Raw genomic sequence first — 21617 nt, 5'->3', positions numbered from 1 at the left:
CTGATGACTGGAAAAAGGGAAATATAACCCCCATTTTCAAGAAAGGGAAAATGGATGACCCAGGGAATTACAGACAAGTCAGTCTCACCTCTGTGCATGGCAAGATCTGGGAGCAGATTCTCCTGGAAGGCATGCTAAGGCACATGAAAAACAACAAGGTGTTTGGTGACAGCCAGCATGGCTTCACTAGGGGGAAATCCTGCCTGACCAATTTTGTGACCTTCTATGACAGGGCTACAAAAATTATGGGTAGAGCGGTTAACGTCATCTACCTGGACTTGTGCAAAGCGTTCGACACTGTCCCACATGACATCCTTGTCTCTAAATTGGAGTGTCATCAATCTGATAGGCGGACCACTCGGTGGATAAAGAACTGGCTGGATGGGTGCACACTGAAAGAGTTGTGGTCAATGGCTCAGTGTCTGGCTGGAGACGAATAACAAGTGGTGTCCCTCAGGGACTGGTGTTGGGACCGGTCTTGCTCAACATCTTTGTCGCTGACATGGACAGTGGGATTGAGTGTGCCCTCAGCAAGTTTGCTGATGACACCAAGCTGTGTGGTTTGGTTGATACGCTGGAGGGAAGGAATGCCATTCAGAGGGACCTTGACACACTTGTGAGGTGGGCTGATGCCAACCTCATGAAGTTTAACCATGACAAGTGCAAGGTCCTTCACCTTGATCAGAGCAATCCTAAACACAGCTACAGGTTGGGCAGAGAAAAGATTTAGTGCAGCCCTGCGGAGAAGGACTTGGGAGTGTTGGTCGATGAGAAAATGAACATGAGCCAGCTTCAGTGTGCGCTCACAGCCCAGAAAGCCAACCGTATTCTGGGCTGCATCAAAAGGAGCATGACCAGCAGGTCAAAGGAGGTGATCCTGCCCCTCTACTCTGCTCTTGTGAGACCTCACTTGGAGTATTGTGTGCAGTTCTGGTGTCCTCAACAGAAAAAAGACATGGAACTGTTGGAACAAGTCCAGAGAAGGGCCACAAGGATGATCAGGGGACTGGAGCACCTCCCATATGAAGACAGGCTGAGAAAGCTGGGGCTGTTTCAGGCTGGGGAAGAGAAGGCTGCATGGAGACCTCATAGCAGCCTTCCAGTATCTGAAGGGGGCCTATAGGGATGCTGGGGTGGGACTCTTCATCAGGGATTGCACCAACAGGACAAGGGGAAACAGATTTAAACTTTAACAGGGGAATTTCAAATTAGATATAAGGAAGAACCTGTTACCTGTGAGGGTGGTGAGGAACTGGAGCAGGCTGCCCAAAGACATAGTAAATGCTCCATCCCTGGCAACGTTCAAGGCCAGGTTGGACAGAGCCTTGGACAAAGTGGTCTCGTGTGAGATGTCCCTTTCCATGGCAGGGTTTGGAACTGGATGATTTTAAGGTCCTTTCTAACCCTAACTATTCTATGATTCTATGAAGTGTTTCTAAAGGTGGCTATAGCTTTTGTAATGAAATCAGCAATTGATCCTTCTGTTGCAGTCTCTAGATGAGATTAGTTTCTTTTAAGATTTTTTTTTCTGGCCTACTGCTGAAGTTTCCAAAATTTTATGAAGTGTGTGGTGAGTAATTTTTCTTGCTCTTTCATTAAAATGTACTTTTAAATGTAAAGCTGGTCTTCTCTCCACATCCTTCTGACATTTGGATGTGGATTTCTTTTATAGCCAGCTGTTTTCAGTCACATTGTGCAAAACATAGATGTTATATCCAGCTGCACCAATGCAAAGTTCCTTGCTGTTATTTTTAATAATGATGATGGCCAGAAACCCAGCTCAACAGGATACTGAAGTACCTGGCATTGCCAAATCAAAAAACAAATAGGAAATTCCTCAAACATAGAAGCTCACAGAAAAAGAAATAGCTTGCTGGGAGTGATGCTGATATGGAGGAGGTAGACTCTTCTTGGCTTCCATGTTGAGCATGAGATGTTGAAGGTTCTCTTTGACTCTGTTCTGCACAGCATGAGGTAATTGTTTCTACCATAGCTGGAAAGCAGGGACCTGGGAAACCAGAGTTAACTGTGTGGACTAAAGCCCCAGTGATACTTCCCCACTTAGGTAGTTTCCCTAGTGCAAACCCTTTTCCACACCCTAGTGGCTTACAGTGCAGAAGTATCTTTAACAATCTCGTTTACCAAATTAATTTATTTTAGTTCCCTACTTGAAGAGTGTTTTCTTGTGCTTGGAACAGATTCTCTGTGCAGGGTTTCTGAAGCCTGTTCTGACTTCCAAACCAGCAGCCTTTCTGTTGTCCTGAGCTTTCCTCTTTATACATCTGCAGCTTCAAAATTTCTTGTTTAAGAGTAGTCTTTTGTTTTCATTGGTTGATCTTCACATCTGTAAGTATCTGTAGTTTGGTTTTCTGCCTCTGTCTTCCATGCTCCATGTGGTTCTAAACCTAGCTCACTTCTTGTGGCCTTTATAGAGGCTTGTGTGCCATGGCAATGAAGAGAAATACAGTATTTGTTGCCTCCATCTGAAACCATGTGGCAGCACTATGCTGATAAAGAAATTGCCTTACCGGGCTGCTTACTGGTAGAGAGAAAGTGGACAAAATGCATCTTTATTAACTATTTTCTGCACAGGCTTTTAAAGAGAACATCAAACTTAATGGGCATGAGCTAAGCTGGGATTTGGTGTACTGCACCTGGTGAGACCGGCTCATCAATACTTTATGATAATGTCCTTCACAGGCTTCTAGAATGGATAATTTTGGCAAATTTGCAGCTGAAGCAGAGGCTTAGATTCCTGCAGCAGCTGTCCCTTTGTGAAGGAACTGAACTTTGTATCAATCACAGCTTATGAAACATCTTTAAAATAATTGACAAAGTGTCCAAGAGCAGAACAACTTGTTTCGCTCCTGTTTATGACAGAGATTCTCTTTCAGAGTGTGTCAATTTTGAGTTACTCCTAGGTAAAATGTGAAAGAATTTAGGCAGCGGCTTCACCTGCGAGGCTGGAATTACTTTCTTCCTGCTTGCATTCTTTTTGCTATTCAATCGAAGTTTGCTTTCTCTTTTGGCAAGTAAGTATACAAACACAGTCCTGATTGAGGCATCTTTCTTTACAGGAGCTCCTGACTTAGTTGACTCCTGCATCTTCCTTCTTTCATTCTGTTCTCTCTGCTTCACAACCCTCAGCAAGTAACTTTTCTTGTTCTATTCTTTAGCAAGAAATCATGCTGTGTGTTTTGGGGAAAAATCCTGTCCTCTGCTTGGGAGGAGTTTTCTCTTAGAGCTGTCAATTGTTTGTAAATGACTTCCCTCAAAGAAATATTTATCCCAGGTTGTTCCTTTCACCTGCTCCTCAAAAGATAGCAAGAAAAGCTAGGGTTCTGCTGACTGTTTTAATTAGAGATGTAGGTCTCCTGATGCTTCTACACTGGGCCAAATTACACCACAGAATTAATCTCTTGATCAGGTACCACCAGTCCTGTTCCAGTTCCTAATCACTTACCTCATGTGCACTGCTGGAAATAGTATTTTAGGCAGTGAGTTTCCTTCTGAAGCCTTTAGTTGCAGCCAATCATTTGGACCTGTTGATACTTCAGGATCTTATACTGAAAAAGTGAACTGAATGCCCCACTGTTTTTCTCTAAATGTATGGACTCATTGCATCCTCTGATGAATGCATGGAGTTTTCTTCTCGGGCTATATTTTTTTTCCCCAAGTATACACATGTTGATATTGGGGTGTGCTCCATGACCTGCTGCCTTTCCAGATCCATGGACAGCCTGTAGAAAAACCACCACCTGGCAGCCTTACAGCACACTAATGTATTCACACATTCAGGTGTGCATGGTCCAGCTTGCTCTGGACAGCTTGCCTCATCTGTGCAGATGTCTGCCTTTGCAGGCTCCACAGGGATGTGGCAGGAGAGTCTGATGACAAGGTCAACAGATGCACAGATGTTCTTGATCATCTGGCACATGTCCAACTTCACTGTTGGACATCCATCTCAAAACTAGGTGTCTAAATCTGTTTGTGGATGCATCTGTGGTGACTGCTCTCTTGGAAGAGGCTCCGATCTCCACCAGAGCATCTAAGAGTTATAGTAATGCAAAAATTAAAGTCTCCGGAAACATTCTTTCAAACCCAGCTAGGTTTTGCAATAAAAAGCAGCAATGTATGGCTTGGATTTCAGATTTGGATGTGTCACCCTTATTGGAGAAAAACAAGTAATAGTGAGTAACCAAAGTAACGGATGTGATTAATAGGCATTGGCTCCAAATTATTATTTTTTTTTTATTTTCACCAGGAAGAGGTAATAAAGAAATAGTCATGCTGGGAAGCAGCCTTAAACTGACTAAAATCCATTCATTGTGGTGAGGTTGATGATATGCACATTACATCACTCGAGACTCATTCCAGTTTTAAGGCCAATGCTGTCTACAGGCTGCAGCTGGTAAAATCCTCCAGTGTGGCTTTGTTGCCATCTGATTTGTGTTTTGACCCTGTCAGAAGCTGGGCTGATAAAGACAGTAGACCAGAGAATATTCTTACACTAAATGCAACTGGTAAGATCAATTACCTACTGAGGGCTAAGACTAAGTTGTGAAGGGAAACTGGATAGCAGTCTGGATTCGTGGAGTGATCCTGCAAAACATATTTCACCTCGTACCAGGAGCAAGGCTAGAGAGACATGCAACTTCTAGAAAGTGGGGCCAGGAATAAAGAGGATAAAGCAAGCTGATCCCACTCTCCCCTAAAACCAAACTTTATTTAAAATACCATATTCCAAAAGCACAGCTGATATCTTTAAACACATTCACATATGGAAGTTTCACTGTAGCCAGATTTGTATTTGCTCCTTGCCAGTGTACTGAAGCAATCCAAGACTAATAAAAGCCAAGGGTAACTCTTGCCCAACCTGTGTAAGTGGGCTCTCTGTCGTGTATGAGGTCTTAAAGTGGTTTTTATTGCTCTGCTGTGAGATTTGAGCTTTTTGGGCTTTTAAAAGGTTCTTAGCAGGGGCCTGGCTCTGCTTAGCAATTCTTACCTCAGACTTGGTGAAAAGGTGTTGGCATTTGTGAGTGTCCTTCCCATATCTCTGACACATGGGATCATTTGCTTGTTACTGGTGTCAGGTTGGTATTTTATATAACATCTGCAGTTTGAATTTAGTAAGCAAACAAGCAGCAAAAATAAAAGGAGAATTTGCCCTGAATGAGCAAAATCATCTGGTGCAATAGGAGTGCCGCATCGAGTCTCCCACTTCTGAAGACCGGTAAAATGTGAATTTTGCCAGCTGAAAGGGACCATAGCCCAACTCTACTTTACCACATGGCTGGGTTTGGCTTCCCTGCATGTTTTTGAGAGTCAAACTGCATGACTGATGAAAAAGAAAGGCTCTGTTTTCTTGCCTGTCTGAGCTCTGGGAAGGGGAACCTAGATGTGAAGCCTTCTGACCTGGAATCACCTCCTGAAGAGGTACTAATATACTTGGAGATCTCAATTCAACCCAGCTTCCTAGGGACTTGTTTACATTTGGAAGTTAAATTACCTACATGCACTTCATAACAGCCAACAGGAGTGGTGTTGAGTGTTTTTATATTCCTGAGACATGGGAGTAAAAGAAAATACCACATTGTCACTTCTAGAGCTCTGAATGACATGGTGGTGACTGTGATTTATGAGGGTGTTGTAGACTCATCTATCACTCAGTCATCTCTCAAATGTGTTATTGACATCTGCTATACTAGTTAGTGAGGGAATAAAGATGCTTGAACATGACGTTTTGGCATCCAACTAAATGACTTCCTCATCACAAATCATTTGAAATGTATAAGGGCGATGGTCCCATTTGAAGGTTTTGATTGCACAAAACTGCACATAATACAGTTCAATGTGTTATGTGGAGAATGAACACTTTGACAGATCAAAAATAACCAAGCAGGGAGACAAAGCTAGTTTCAATATTGGTGCAGTCCTCCCTCAAAGTACGGCTGGCTGCTTGCCCTGGCAGTTATGGGAATGCACAAGGCATTTGTGCTTAGAAATTGGGGGGGGGAGGGGGGAAGAGAAAATTCCCTGTTGTAATGAAAGGAAAGTCTTTGAAGTGAATACTTTGTCAAATTTTGTCCATACAGTCCATTTCTTTATTTTTTTATTAGGGCTGGAAGACTATGACTGCTGTGAAGAGAATGGCTCAGGCCTTACCATGAGGAAAATGAAAAGAGTACTTGGATTTACAATGTGGGATTCTGATGTAGTCAGTAGAGTTTAGCCAGATCTTGTAACTTGGGTACTTTAGATAACTTTCTCACACTTGTGCATTCACCAGGTTTTGGTGTTTGTTATGGTTTTGAGGTCAGTGGCAACAGTAGAGACTTGCCTAATTTGTGGCTGTTTTCTACGAGAGCCAAGGAAATGGACTACTACAAAAACCCTCCACAATGCTCTGTTGAAGGCAAACTGGCAGCCACTTAAAAGCAGTCCGAGATCAATATTGCTTAATATCTTCAATAATGACCTGAATAATGGGGCAGAGTTTGTAGATGGTATGAAATTGGAGAGTTGTTGCAGCAGGGGTAGGGACCCCAAGGAGCCTCAGTGAGCTGGTGAAACCTTATGAAATGTTGCGAAGTTCAACAAAGGCAAGTGCAAAGCTCTGCACCTGAATAACCTTCTGTAACAGCATAGGCTAGGGACCAGCTGGCTAGGAAGCAGCTCTGCAGATAAAGGACCAGTGGGGTTTTAGGGGACTAGAAATTGAACATGAGTGAGGGGTGTGGTCTCACAGCAATGGTGGCTAAGTGGGTACTGGACTTTACTAGTAAGAATATTGTAAGCACATCAAGGAAAGGGTTTATTAACTCTATTTGACATTCTGGTACTCCAGTTAATTGGAGTGTCCAGTTTGCGCCTTCCCTGATAAAGAGATAATGTTGAAAAACTGGAGCAAGTCCAGTGAAGAGCCACCAAGCTGGTCAAGGTGCTGGAGCACACAGCATATGGGGAGATACTGAGAGACCCAGGTTTGTTCAGTCACAAGAAGAGAAAACTCTTTCGTTTTCTACTACCAAATACGTGGCTCTATGGAAAAATGTTCTTGGAAACACAGGAAAAACAATCAAACACCAAAAGCAATAAACACAAGTTGCAGCAGTGGAAATCTGATTAGATACAAGGAGAAAATTATTCACCTGGAGAGTGGCTTAGCCCTGGAACAGGTGCCCAAGGAGTTGGGGAATATTTATCTGTGGAGCAAAACTTGCCTGAGCAAATTGCTGCACAACCTGACATAACATCAAAGCTGTATGTGCTCTGAGGAGGAGGCTGGGCTGGGTAGGATCCAGATATTGCTTCCAACTAAATTATTGTGTGCTTTATGTGCTGCAGTCCCAACAGGTGATTTTTTTCCTGGTTATATTTTCAATGTTAAGTTTTACAAAAAGCCCACATAAAAGAGGCTTTTAAAATCATGGTGCCTTAATATTTACACTAGGGTATTTCATCCCCATCTATAGTTGAACTATAGAGAGTCTTTTCTGCTTTTCTGCTCATTTTGGCTAGAGCAGGTTGAGCTGGAGAATTGAGGATTTCACTGCTGATATTTGTGAATAAGAGGCCTGGTCTATGCCTGAAAACCTGGGTATCTAGGGATACATTTATGCTGGTAAGCTAGCAGTACCACAGCCTGGGCACAGATACTGGAAATGGATCTTTTGTACTGTTAAACTGCAGCATGTCCATGCATGGTTCATTGCCTTGGCCCAGATAACACTCTCCTAGGCAGTCCAGAAGATGGTTTGAGGTTAGAGGGGAGGGACTGGGTATCACCACTCTGTTTAGGAGGGTGTGTTTAAATAGCATGGCTGTGTGTTGTTCCAGCACAGTTAGCCTCAGGACCAGGGTAAATTTTCATTTACCAGTGGACATGTAGCCAAACAGTGTTGACTAGACATGGGCACTGTTAAAATGCAAGTAGGGATTGCAGTGTTAGGACCTTCTGTGGCAGAGCTACAGAAGCAGCTATGGAGCTACATAGAAGATGTTAGGTATCAAGGGCTATGTGGAAAAAGCTCTTATATCTCAAACTCCATCTGTATTGGTAGTGGGGCTGGTGAATGGGCTAGAGCGGGGTCTCACAGCTGCCTGGAGGCAGTATGGCATGATTTTTCAATCAGTATCATGGGCAAGGCTCTCTGCTAGGGAAAATAACTTCCTTATAAAGGTAGCATCAGGATGGTGCTCACCTATTACGTACACATTATCTACTCTGTACTGAATACAGTGAGAAAGAGCCTACTGCCTGGCCTTGTGACTGGCTGACCTCATGTCCATGCATCTTAACCCTCTACCATGTACTCCTGCTCCTGTACTTTCTGTCCAAAACATCTGGCAGGAAGTGGGACTTCTACATATTAATGATTGCATCTAGCTCTGTTATGTCTCAGACTGTATTACCTGTTTGGGGTAATCATGTAATCTTGCTAAGGAATAGGGTAGCACTTAAACAAGGGGGATAATGGTGTGTCTGAATTTGAGCCCTGTTTGTTTTCCTAGTGCAGATGATGGAGACTGCAGCCTGCTCAGATCTGCATGGAAGGAGGGATGTCATCAATACCAAAACATGACTAATGATGGTTAACAAAGTTGGTGATGTTAGTGTGAGAGTATAGGACAGATAAAACTCCTAGACAAGTTTTAAATGTGCTGAACCTGCAGATCTGGCGCCTGAAGAGTAAGTCTGGTACTACCAGTTAAGGTGAAGCACAGTCTGTAGTTTGTTAGCACTCATTGCTACATAAGGAAGGCTATCTCTGGTAATATGCAGAAGACTTGCTGTGCCTGTTACAGGACCAGTAATGGGCAATTCCTCACCCTCAGGCAGAGGCAGTGTGCTCATGTGCTGGGGGGCAAGGCAATTTGTTATTGTGGTGTGCAAACAATAGCAAACAAAAAGAATAGGTACCCTCTATGAAATCCTGTGCAGTGCTTAGAATTTATGAGTTTCTTTAACTGGACATTTGACAAAAAGACAATAAATCAGGATTGCTGTGTGCCAGATGTTTCCACTGACACTGACACTCGGATCAAAAATACCCTAAGGAAGTTTTGGTGGTTCAGTATGAAAACGCTCACATGGGGCCCTGTTTTGTCATTTGCAGCATACGAAATAAAAGGCTGCCTTTGATTTGAGAAAAAAACCCTCTAGGCTTAGTTTTCTGTGGCTTTCCTGTGTCTCTCATGGCTTTTGCTGTTCTGCTGGTTCTACCATGCAATACTTTTTGGGGTTCATTTTCTCTTTCCCTGTCTTCTCATCAGTGACCAAAAGGGGTTTACATTCCCTTATCTATATCTTTCTCATTGCTTTTAGCAACAGCTTAATATTGAAGGAATGCCTTGTCATTCTATCTTTCCCTTCTGCTTGGCCCTGGCTAAACAGTGAAAGCAAGCTATCAGTTTAGCACCTAAAAGCTTGAGAGCTTGCCTGTACAAATCATTTTCACCTTAGCTGAGAAAATAGGCATAAGCCATCTGATAGAAAACAGTACTTGGCAAAACATTTGCTTTTACAGTTTTCCATATTCTAAATTCCTGATGTGAGAAACATTCCTACTTTCATGAAATAAACACACTTCACAGGATATTTCTACTTAGATGGTAGATGGTAACAGTTATTCAACCTCATAGTAATCCTCATTGTCCTTAGAAATACATCATCTAAGAGCAGACTGTAACATAATCATGTCTGTCTGCAGATGGGGGCAAGAGATGGTGACTTGAGACAATTCTCTTGCACATAACAAAGGCTAAACAAGCCTATCCAAACTCTCCCCATCGCTTTTCCTTAAAATGAAACAAGCTGCATTGGGTTTGTGTGGCAAGGCTTTGGTAGTGGGAGGGCTATATGGGTGGTTTCCGTGAGAAGCTGCTGGAAGCTTCCCCCATGTCTGAGTCTTTTCTTTTTACATCCTTTGAACTGATCTGCTGTTGTTAGTCTTTTTACTTCTCTATGACTTTTTTTTCCATCTGTTAAAATGAAGATCCTGATAGCTGTCTTAGAGTCCTTTCAGATTTTTATAGAATAAATGCTAGGTGAGAGCTAGATGATCTTAAGGTCCTTTTCCAAACCTAACTATGCTATGATTCTATGATTATTACGAGTAGCCCTTTCCCTTTGAAAATGAGTTGTCTTTTATTTACTGCCTTCTTTATGCAGTTGTATGAGGGTTTCTGATTCTTCCCTGTTCTTTTTGCTAATTTTCTTTCTCCAATTTACAGTTTATTAGAGGTGTTTCAGAATCAGATATACCTTCCCATGTAGACACAAAGATTTTTAAACACTCATGGAGAGCTCGTATGTTTGTGCTCTCACAGTCTGAGTCTGGTAAATGTTTTTAGGCAATTTCTGATGTGAATGGAAAAATATTCACAAATAGTTATCTTTTTTCCCTTTTAGAGTGTCAGTCGGCTACTGCCCTCCAGCTCATGATCAAGCGCTGTCATGGGAAAAGAAGATGCAGCATATATGCCAGCACCTATGAATTTGGAGATCCTTGTTACCCAGGCATCCGAAAGCATCTTAATGTCATCTACACCTGTGGTGAGCCATGAAATTCTCTTATTTTAACTCTCACTGGGGTATGTGTTTTATGAACAGTGGTGTGTGAAGAACAACAGGACTTGTAATCATACATAAAAAACTGAATTTCCAGTTGGCTCATAGTGATTCTTTGGTCAACAAGGGAAAGCTCTGTGGATCACCTGAGTGGTTTAAATCTATCTCTTTTTCTACTCATTGGCTTGATAGAAAAAGCAGATAACACAGAAATGATATTTTGTTAACCCATTCAACACTGCTTCTGCAAAGCAGGAAAATGTGGTGGTAAAATCAATCCATACAGTGGATGCTTATATCCTTAATGTTAGCATCCTTCTGTTTCATCGGACTGCAGTGAAATTGCGGTTATCAGTAGGATCCTTATTATTTTGTTCTGTATTTCATTTTGAATGGCAGAATAAGACAATCACCAATCCATACTTATCTACAGCATTAGTAAAGAATCACTCCCAAAATCTTCAGGTGAACATTGCAACCTTTTCCTAACAAAATGCTATTATTTGGAAAAAATAAACAGTTGTAACTCTCAGTCAGGAGCTTAAGTCACAGGGTTGACCAGATTCCTACCTGACTAGTCATCTTATTTTGCAACAGAGAAAAAATTGTTCCTGTGTGAGCTCTGTGGTATGAAAACAAAATCAGATCTGTTTTCTTCCAGTGATGACATTTTGGTCATTTGCAGCTGATATATTTGAAAATACTTGCTTCAGGGTTTTGCTTATATAGTGGTTGCTAGGATTGGCTCAGTCTCTCTGTCCCTTTCTACATCACTCTGGAAAATGAAATTCTGGTGCTATTTTGAATCTGCTGGGCAGATGTGGGGGCATGTAGTAGAGGAGGTTCTGGCTGTGTCCTCAGACAGCAACAGGTTTGTGGGTCAGTCTGTGTATGTAACTGCGGGATGCTCAATCTGATAGACAGTATTTGAGATGGAGTTACTGTAGCATTTTGTATAGTTGCTATAGCATGGTGAACATACAGCACCTTGAAGAGCAGAGGATTGATGCAGGAGCATCAGGCTCTGAGTTTCTGTCTGGTTGTTGTTTCATTTGGCAGGAGTGGCAGGAAGGTTGATGGTTTTTTGGTTATTATTTTTTCTTAGTTTCTTTGGTTTTTGGTTAAAATGCTGTAGCAAGAAGTAGCAAGGCTACCCATGCAAAGCCCTGTGAATTTTCTAGCCAGGAAGGTGATATCTTTATATAAAAAAATCTCATAAAGAGACTGGAGAGAAGCTGATCCTCATAGGGATTTGACAGAAATGAAGGCAACACAAAAAAACAGGAGCTCCGTAACTCAGAAATGCAGGGACAAAACAAACAGAACCCTGGGATGTATTTCCAAGAGAATATCTCCTTCAAAGGCTTCCACAACTTTATTCTGGCATTGTGGTCCAGTCTGAAAGTCCACTACAAAAGGCAGTAATGATCTCTTAATCTAACCTTAACTTTTCTAGTCATAGTTTAACTGCATCAGGAAATGAATCATGGTTGAAAACACAAAATTGCATGATTTGCTTTTTACTGGGTGAAATCTGCCTCATCCCTTGAAAGTAGCCATGGCTCCTTTTCAAAACCATGATCTCAGACATGTCTTTGAGCTGGATTTTGTGATAGCTAGACATCTATTTCTCCCCTTAAAGAGCAAAATCCTTCAAAATGTGAAAAACGAATAAACAAGAAATCAAATTCCAGTCCCGTGTGCTTGTGCTGGACAGAAGTAAATCCTGTCATTCTTTAAAAACAAATGGCAATTTGATATTCTTATGGTTTAGAGAACAATTGCAGTGTAGAAAGCCTCCTGTTGGATGTCTGTTTCAGGTTTCCATAAAGCTGCATTCATTACTGTTCCTGGTATGGTGTTCTCCTACTTTCACAAAACATATGGGAGTGAAAGGGAAGAGGCTTTGACCGACAAACGTGACCACACTTTCCTGTGACCTGTATCTAGATACATATTCCTGTTCCCCACCTCTTCCAGTTGGAAATACCTGATTATTGGAGCATAGGATGCAGCTTTGCTGCTATTCATTGGAGAGCAGTGAAAGACAAAGGGTGATCCTTGCATAAGCTTGGGAAATGTGTACACAATAGGTTTCTCTGAGCATCCCTTCAAGCATTTCTTGTTGCTGCTTGACATGGGTGATTTTATCACTCTCTGAGATCAAGCACTGCAATTATGTTGCTCTTCTCTGTCACTCCCTGGCTGCTAGGCTGTGGCCGAAGTGTCCTGCCATGGTTCGGCAGTTTGGACCATTGTCACTGGTTTGACCTGTGAGAAAAACTGCAATGTGTTCTTGGCCAGTGCTACCAACCCACTGTGCTGCTTCAGAAGAGATGATGAGAGCAAGATGCTTACACATTAATGGATGTGGAAGCATAGGCAGGAGGGTTTTCATGAAGACCTTTCCTATGTGAGAAACTTCAGTAATTATGGGGACCGCAGGGACTCTGCTCTTGGTGCTAAACCATGGGGAAGTCTGGAAAGAGAAAAATATGTCATCTTCTGTTAGCAATTCATGAAAGACTCTGTTGAGGGAGTAATTTAAGAGGTGACAAGAGGTAGTACTAATTGAGAACTCATGTGTTGTTAGCAGAAATCATGGCCCTTTTGCTGACATGGCCTTTGTGACAGGCATTAATGCTGGTGCTCCTGTGTAGACCAATGACTAGTGAAGAGCTAGTGAGGCAACTTATCTCCCAGTCGTGGCAGGTGAACATCTGCAAGTGTTTCTCAAGTCAGCACGTACTTCTCTGGCTTGACAACAGGAGCTAAGCTGTATTCCGGATCTCCAAGAGGTAAATGAATGAAGCAACAACTTTTCTTTAAGCCGTGTCCAAATTTTGTGGAGGTTCATTCCTCCAGCTTCCATGTTTTACTGGACATAAGAATTCCTGCCAGACATACACAGTTTTGTTGGTGAATCTGGCTTTAACTGAAGGTGTCATCTAACCTTTTGCCCAGCTGAATTTTTTGTAATAATTTGTTGTAATTATTCCAGCCAGTGGGAGTGTCTCAAGTCAGCAGTTCTCCCTATCATGTTATATCCCCCTGCATCTTACTTTGCATGCCTATTGGCATCATTTAGCTGAGAGGGAAATGCTACAAGTTAGCATGTATGTACAAGATGATTGAATCAAGCAAGTAACCAGCAGCCTGATGTGATAGCAATCTCTTGTGTGCATTAGGGTCCCATTAGCCCAGCCAAAGAAACAGATGAAAAATCTTCCAATGTGAAAACATTCCAAACCTGAATCTTGGCAGGAGCTGAAATGCTAAATTTTGGCCCTGAGCCAGGTGTAGCTAATGGGATGGTGTGGAAGGAGGGGTTTTCCAGTATGTGGGTCCCATTACTGCATTAATGGATACATTTTTTTTAAGGAAAAGGCAAATGAAGTCTGGGAAAGCATATAACACATTGTGAGTTTGGTTTCTGAGTGTGGCAGCTGTAACTAGAGGAGGATTAGAAAAACAAAATAGCTCTGCCATTTCTTTAAAATACTCTGAAACTCTTAGAGGGAGGGAGGGAGGGAGGGAGGGAGGGAGGGAGGGAGGGAGGGAGGGAGGGAGGGAGGGAGGGAGGGAGGGAGGGAGGGAGGGAGGGAGGGAGGGAGGGAGGAAGGAAGGAAGGAAGGAAGGAAGGAAGGAAGGAAGGAAGGAAGGAAGGAAGGAAGGAAGGAAGGAAGGAAGGAAGGAAGGAAGGAAGGAAGGAAGGAAGGAAGGAAGGAAGGAAGGAAGGAAGGAAGGAAGGATGTGGATTGTGAATTTCTTTGTGTCTAGGTGTGTTTCAGAGGGTTGGCTAGGTCCTCTTAACTGAGGCTTTTTAGTGCCTTTGTTAGACATATGTTGGACAAAATGGAGGAAATGTGGCCTTGGATGTATTTTTGATGGGAATATCCATCGTGCTTTTAGATGTGTGTGTGTGCCTCTTGCTTGATTCATGCTCGGTAGAAAGGGGTCATTGGGCTGAGAGCTAATGAACTGCCATGGTAACTCATAAATTTCTTGGAAAAATCCTACAGTTCTGCCACATTAATAATCCTGCCATCCTGCTTTATGAGGCAATAAGCTGGGTCCCAGAGGCCAAGCGCTTCACATCCTGATGAGAGAACTGGGCAGGTAAAGGATAAAGTATGAGTGCAGGGACAGCAGCTACTGTTGTAATGTAGTGTAATGTAGTGTCTGGTGCTGCTGCTGGGAGACCAGACTGGGTCAGTGAGAGATGGTAGAGATGCTCTGGGGCAATGTGGGTGTGCTGACCTTTGAGTACTTGAGAAAGCAGTCTAGCTTTTGCCAAAATGTTGTGTTTAAATACATATTCTATCAAGTTGGACTAGAGGCAGGGTCTGTGCTAGACAAGAGAGCTCTGAGGTGGTTACCCTCATAATGGTGATGAGGAGGGAGGATAAAGAGCTGTACAAATTCTCTCCCATCATTTCAAAGGGACTGTGCTCTAGTCCATTAGCTTCTGTGCAGTAAATCTATCAATGCCTCAGGCTAGAAGAGTGTAATGGTCCCTTTTGCTCTTAAAATTTATGATTTCATGAATATAGAAAATGTATTTTTATCACTGAAAAAAAAGCTTTCTGTTGCTGTAAAAAGCAATGTCCAGAATCTGCTAAAAAATAGAAAAGGAGAAATCCTGTATCTTCAAGGGAAAACAAAAGCCTTTGGAAGCAGGGCAATGCAGGCACAGTCTTGCTAGAGAAAGAAACAGAACATATAATGCAGACTTTCTTTCTTCAAAAGTTGAAGTAAAATTGATGCTTATACACAAATAAACATCTTAGGCAGCCTAGCTCTAAGGATACTGAACATATAATGTTTGATAATATCTATTTAACTGGGATTTTTGTGTTGTACTTTAAAGTAGAACTCAGAGATATGTAGATTTTAAAATCACAGTCATGTAGTTTGACCTACCAAATAAATGAAGAGTAAGGATATAATAGAATTCCATTATGTGACCAAATTTAATGTCAGGACTGGGTTCAGAGATGGTTTAGGACGTCTTCAAATCCTCTGTCTTATTTTCCAAGATAACAGAAGTTTGTCCAGTAATTTTTGTATCAAGCTTATGCTTTTCTTCAAGCTATAGTGTGTTTTAAAAAGCTATCCAGTCCTCACATAATGACTGCAAATAATGGAACATTCATGAAGTGAGATTCGTCTGACCACATTTAGACAAAAGCCATAGATTTATAGTGCAGACATTCCCATCTGAGGAAAAAATCCTGTTACAGGTAATGGAGAGAAACAGCTGCTTTAGAGGCACAAATCATCTCATCCTAAAATAGGTGCCTGAAAGAGATGAACTGCATGATAACACCATTGTTTTCTCCAGACATCTATTGGTTTCCACTCCTACTGTTTTACTGGATCTCTACTTATCATAGGTTTACCTAGGTAAGAGCTGAACATGATGCTTATTTCTTAGGGGAAATTTCTTCCTTTGAACCTTGAGACATTACCTGTAGCCAGACAGAAGTGGTAGTGCTGAAAAAGTTCTTAAATAGCACCTCAGCTCAAGGCTATATCAGTCTCCAGTCCTGGGTTTGGAGAAGGATTTTCCTGTTAATTGGATTCACATGGGATTGTGGTTTACTTTCTGCCTTTCAGCATTATAAATTCTCTTGATTTTTCTAGGAGCTAGTATGGGATTGATAGTTTTGCTATCTTCTTCAACTGGCTTTCAGGTTTCTGTTCTTTTGGCCTCTTGTTCTCAAAGTCAGATTTGTTGTAGACTGTCAGGGACTGGCTGGTGGTATGGGAGAGGGGGCAGAGTAGATTTTCATTGGTGATGTAACATCTGTTGCCTGTTCCTGCAAGCACATGGACTTGCTGAAGTGCCTTTTACACATTTCCATCCAGAAGAAAAAGAAAGGGGCTTGTTTCTCCTTTCAGAAGAAAGGAGACCTCTCTTTCAAAAATACTCATGCATCACAGAAGTTGTTTATGAAAGCACGTGGCAATGTAACTGAAGAGTGCACCATGATGGGTGAGTACAAAGCTCAAGGCTGATGTTTTCCGACTTCTGAGGCTGTGACTTTGTCATCTTGGTGATGTTGTCTTAACAGTTTTTGTGGATGAAGTTTCCTGGATCTTAGAAAGAAACAAAGAAGAAAACCCCTCAGTCAGCAAGGCTCAGATAATTTGGATCCATGGAACTGATCTGTTGGAGATCATGGATTACCTGAGGGCAAAGGCAAGATGCCATCTCTTGCTGAGCAGTGCTAAAGTGAGTGGGGCACACACTTTATAAATGGGCTTGGGAGTACCTGCTAGTAACAGAGGCTATAGTAACTCTTCCGACCTACATCAAGGAGTAATATGCTATACAGGTAAAGAACTATTTAGATTTAACATTAGTTATTGTACAAGAATGTGAAATGTGACTGAAATGGCACAAACAGCCCTATTAGGCTTAAGATGAAGCTTGGTAAATTATGTAATTGGAAGCTGTCATTGTGCTGCTCCTGTTTGTCTTTGCTTGCCGTACAACTGTAGCTTGATCTGAATCACACATCCAGAAGAGTCCAAGCATGTCTGGCCTGGCTGGCCCAGGCACAGCAACTCTTCAATACCAGCGCAGAATGAGCCTGTGTCTGACATTGATTAGGGTAAATAAATACTGTGAGGAAGCAGAGCTCTGCATCTCAGGTGGAGGAGGAGCAGGTAATGCTATCACCTCAAGGGAAAGGCCTGAAAGCCCTTTGATTCTTTCAGAGAAGAAATGGAGACCTGGAGATAAAAATCATTGCCTTGGGCATGGAGAGAAAGGAAGATGGGGCTGGAGGAAGCAGAGAGGCAGTTCAAAGGACAACTTTTATGATGATACTAAGCAGAATGTGCTGTAAGACAAGCGCAGCCTTACAATTAGACAAGTTTTGGAAGCCTGCTGCTGTGGTCCTCCATTGCTGCCATTACTGGGTTACATATAGAGCTTCTGCTATAGAAAAAGAGTCCCATAAAGAGTTAGCAAAAGTACTTTACAACCCCTGACCTCCACTGTTCACAAGGTGTGTGCACCTGAGACCTTTATTCCTTTTATTTGTGGTCTTTTTTTTTGTTTCGCTTTAGTTGATAGGGACCATGGTCTAAAAATCACAGAGAAGAGCATCAGGGGATAGCTGCATGGTTCCTGTGGAGTGTAAGGGGCTGCTGCAGGTAATTTTGCTCAGTATCCATACTACTTCAGGCTACGGGATGCTGAACTATTGGTTGACTGCAGGGAAGGGAGGTTAGACTGTTGTGTGGAGTGGGTGATGTCAAAGATGGGAAGGAGGCAGGTCGAACTTATTTTTATTCTGGTATTATCTATTTCTGGTATTTTCTATTTCAGAAATCTAGAATTTTAAGAATTGTTTTAGAATGGACTCGGAGTGCCTATGGTAGTAACTGTAATGCTAAATTGAAACATAACCCAGATTTTAAGATGTCTGGACATATCTTTGAGATTTCTAAACAGATTTGCTTATTGAATGATTTCCTCTAACATAAATTTGAGCATGTTCTTGGGGCTGAACATCAATATTCCAGATGGAGAACTGGGGTGGGTCTAGCAGGGGTCTGTATAGCTGTCCGGAGACCTCTGTGCTTGAACAGGGAGGGTACAGCCTTGAAAACATTTATGATGCATCCATGATTTCACCCCAGAAAAGAAGAGCTACCTGAGAATGATTGTGCAAGATGAATGTAATATATTTAAAATAAATCTTTTGAAAAATCTGGAGAGAGATAAGAGAAGCAGAATTAAAATGAAATAGATTATCTATGTGGTGATGTTTTTTTTTCTTCATTCACAACCCTACTGTATAGACTTTCTATCCTTTGACATACTGATTCCCTCAACAGTGTTCTTTTAGAAATTCTGGCATGAAGAAGTGGTAGATATTTATAATTTTATTACTTTTTTACCTGGGAACCTCATGGAATAGCCTCATTAAGTAGGGTTACTGATGATTCTCAATGCCTGTCAAGACCTGCACAGGTTTCAAATATAGTAATTAACAGTAATGTTTCCAGGTATGAGTCTTCTTTACTGAAAAGGTGGTAGGCAGTCAGTCTGCCAGCCCTTTTCATGCAGGACACTGCAGGCTATAGCCAGAGGAATGTCTGAGCAATGAATAGCTGACCCTTCATTCAGCGATCACCCTATCTCCTCCTAATTGAGGTTAATGCCAAAAGCATTGACACCTTGATGCTAACTCATTAGTGCCCGGAGGCTACTGGAGATTGCTGACAGCTCAGTGAAAAACTCATTAGATTAAATTTAAAGGGAGCATTTGACACCATGACCAATTAAGATCTGTTTGCATGGAGCACATAGATATTTGCCTTCACTTTTTGAAAATGTGTCAAGACAATGCCATTTCCCTACACCGTTTATAGAAGGATTCACAGCTGGTGTCTTTCTGCAAGCACGTGCACATTTCCCTGCTGTGCACGTACACTGCCCTGCTGTTTTCTAGCTGCCCTCTCTTCTCTTTCTCCACTTTAATGTTAAGCAAACAGGAAATTCTATGCGATTTGGAAAATCCTTGTTCCTGACCATGAAAAGAGAACTGGAAGAGCAGGACAGAGAGGAGAAATAAATAGCAATTTTGTGAAAGCCACTAAAGTTGCAAATGTGTGTGACCTCTGTGATGGGGTCCTGTGGTACAATCGGTGTTTGTGAGATGCTGCTGAAATAGAATAACAGTAACAACCACTCAGGGGTGTCTCTAGCCCATTGATGAAAGGTACATGGGCATCAAATGTGTATTTAATTGCTGGGAAGTGCACTAATGGTTTACATGATGTTGCCATGCATACAGTAAGGACTGTCCTGTTGTGAAGTGCACTCGCTTACTACAAGACATTCCCTACCATGAGTAATTTAATGGTTACAAAAGCAGGGCCAGGCAGATTTTGGGAGAAAGTATTAATTTCACTTTATGCATGGAGACAACATTCATACAAACGTTTGTGCTGAACCAAAAATCTATCAACATAATGCCTTCCCTGTACATGCTTCCTCCCTATCTAGTAGCTTATTGCTGTATATTCTGTGGTGACTTTGTTAGATGAGGAGATCCATGCTTTGTTCTCCACATGGACTTTTCACCATGCAGTATTTCCTGCCTAATCCTTTCTTATATGAGATGAAAAGAAAGCAGCAGGATGTGGCAAGATAATTTATCTTTTTTTCCCGTTTTGAACCTGAGCTATGGCTCCCTATGGTCAGACCAACTAGGGAGGGAGTCCATAGCAGGCAGCTGTTGACAACTCTGCCCTGCATGGACTAGGCAGGGAGGAGGATGTTATTGACCTATATGACTATGTAATGTATAACATCAAATAATGGCCAACCTGGGTCCCTTTAGCCATGTGTATGTAGCTATAGAGCATTATTCTTGTTCCAGCTCAATTTCTTGGCTGGGAGAGGCAAAGTGATGGCTGACATTTCTGTGTCTTCCCACCACCTTGGGACATGCCCAGGTCCATTTTATCATTGAGTAGTATAAAAGAATTCCAGAGAACCACTCTTTTGACCCTCTTTGGGCAGTTTTTTTGCATTCTACCTTGACTTTGGAGGCCTAAGGCACAGGTGTTTTATTTTCTGGTTGTATGGAGGTCTTGGAATGGGCTTTGCATCTGGCCATTGCTGCAGTAGTGATTAGAGGCATTTAGGAGCATTTAAATTGGTAGAGCTCTCCCTCAAGTTCCTTAGGTAATGTCTGCTCAACACAGATAACCTCTTGGGGGTGGATCTCACCTTAAAGTGTGGAGGAGATTAACATGGGAGTTATACCCCAGTACTCTTGTTCTTCAATAAACTTTCACAAACATTCACCTGGCATTTACTTTTCCTACCTCCATTTCATGATCTCCTTTCATTCAAAGTGTACTCACCCAAATGGTTAATGCCCCTTCAGACAGACACTTCAAATACTGTTGACAGTGGCTACTTTTCATGTCCTGTTTTAGTCATTGTTTAGCTAAGCCATTCATGTTCAGCTCCTTTAATCTTGCCTCATAAATCAACCTGTCCAGTCACCCTGTTGTCTTTTTGTTGCTCTTTTCCACAATTACCTATATCTTTTAACAATCACTGAGCAGGCTCATGGTTATTTTTCCCCTGGGGGCCAGCAGAGACTTACAGTTTCTTTGCCATATATTAGCAATGGCAGTTTCAGCATCATGCAGTACCAGCACCACTACCTGGGCAGAAAAGCTGACGCTCTCTGCAACTTCAGTCCCAAGTATCCTGCTGCTCAATATTTCACTTATTTTTTCTCATTTAGGTGAACTGAGCCAAAGAAAGTAGCAATTTCTTAATATCAGAGTAGGGAAGCATTTCTGCATGTGGAAAAGAGGATAATGGGGGACATCATCAGTGTCCCTTGCTGGCTGATTGTGTTCCCAACCTTTCTGATACAAACGCTTGGGGCCTTAAGGATGAATGATACTACGTCTTATAAACAATGAAGTAAATCCTACTAAATCCCTTTAGAAGATATTTAACTAAATTCCAAACCCATGAGGCCACCCTGGGCCATCTCTTATCTTTGAAAGCCATCTCACAGCTGCCTGCAGAGACTTTGGAGGTTGGTTAATCCAAAGCAGATGGACCCTTGGTGTCAGTGCCTTCAGGGGAAGGAGGGAAGGCAGAGACTTGGAGGTCTCTTTTTTGAATGGGTGTCACTCTATTTCGCTCCAAGACAAAGCCTCAGGGAGAGGAAGACACCTGGCAATGCAGCTCCATCTGCAGTCCAACAGACCTCTCCCCTAGCTGGTCAAAATGTGCCTTAGCCTGGATACTCATAGCTCACAGTGATTCAAAGAGTGTATATCAAGGACCAGTCAGTAGATGGGACTTGCACTATCTAGTCCATAGATCATGTTTATTTGCTTCAAGCTTTGAGGAAATTATTGTAATATTTTCTTTAGAAGAAAAAACACCTCTGGGAAAAGATAAAAAATTACTTTTTTTCCGAGGGTACCTGAAAATTAAAAAGTAAATAGATCAGTTCATAGAAGTACAAAACCCTACCACATTTCT

General features: G+C 42.0%; 1 protein-coding gene across 3 annotated transcripts in view; it reads left to right on the top strand.

The window, feature by feature from the left end:
* LOC101867750 (protein eva-1 homolog A) overlaps positions 1-21617 on the top strand; it is a 205476-nt gene that overhangs the window by 93345 nt on the left and 90514 nt on the right. For all 3 annotated transcript variants that reach the window (XM_005146436.3, XM_031046665.2, XM_031046664.2), the window contains one exon: positions 10415-10558. In XM_005146436.3, coding sequence (XP_005146493.1) covers positions 10415-10558 — 144 coding nt within the window. The remainder of the gene's footprint in view (positions 1-10414; positions 10559-21617) is intronic.

Source organism: Melopsittacus undulatus, chromosome 3 (assembly GCF_012275295.1).
Source record: "Melopsittacus undulatus isolate bMelUnd1 chromosome 3, bMelUnd1.mat.Z, whole genome shotgun sequence".
In the NCBI taxonomy this organism is placed as follows: domain Eukaryota; kingdom Metazoa; phylum Chordata; class Aves; order Psittaciformes; family Psittaculidae; genus Melopsittacus; species Melopsittacus undulatus.
The sequence above is the reverse complement of the archived record's forward strand: the minus strand, read 5'-3'. Positions and strand labels throughout refer to the sequence as shown.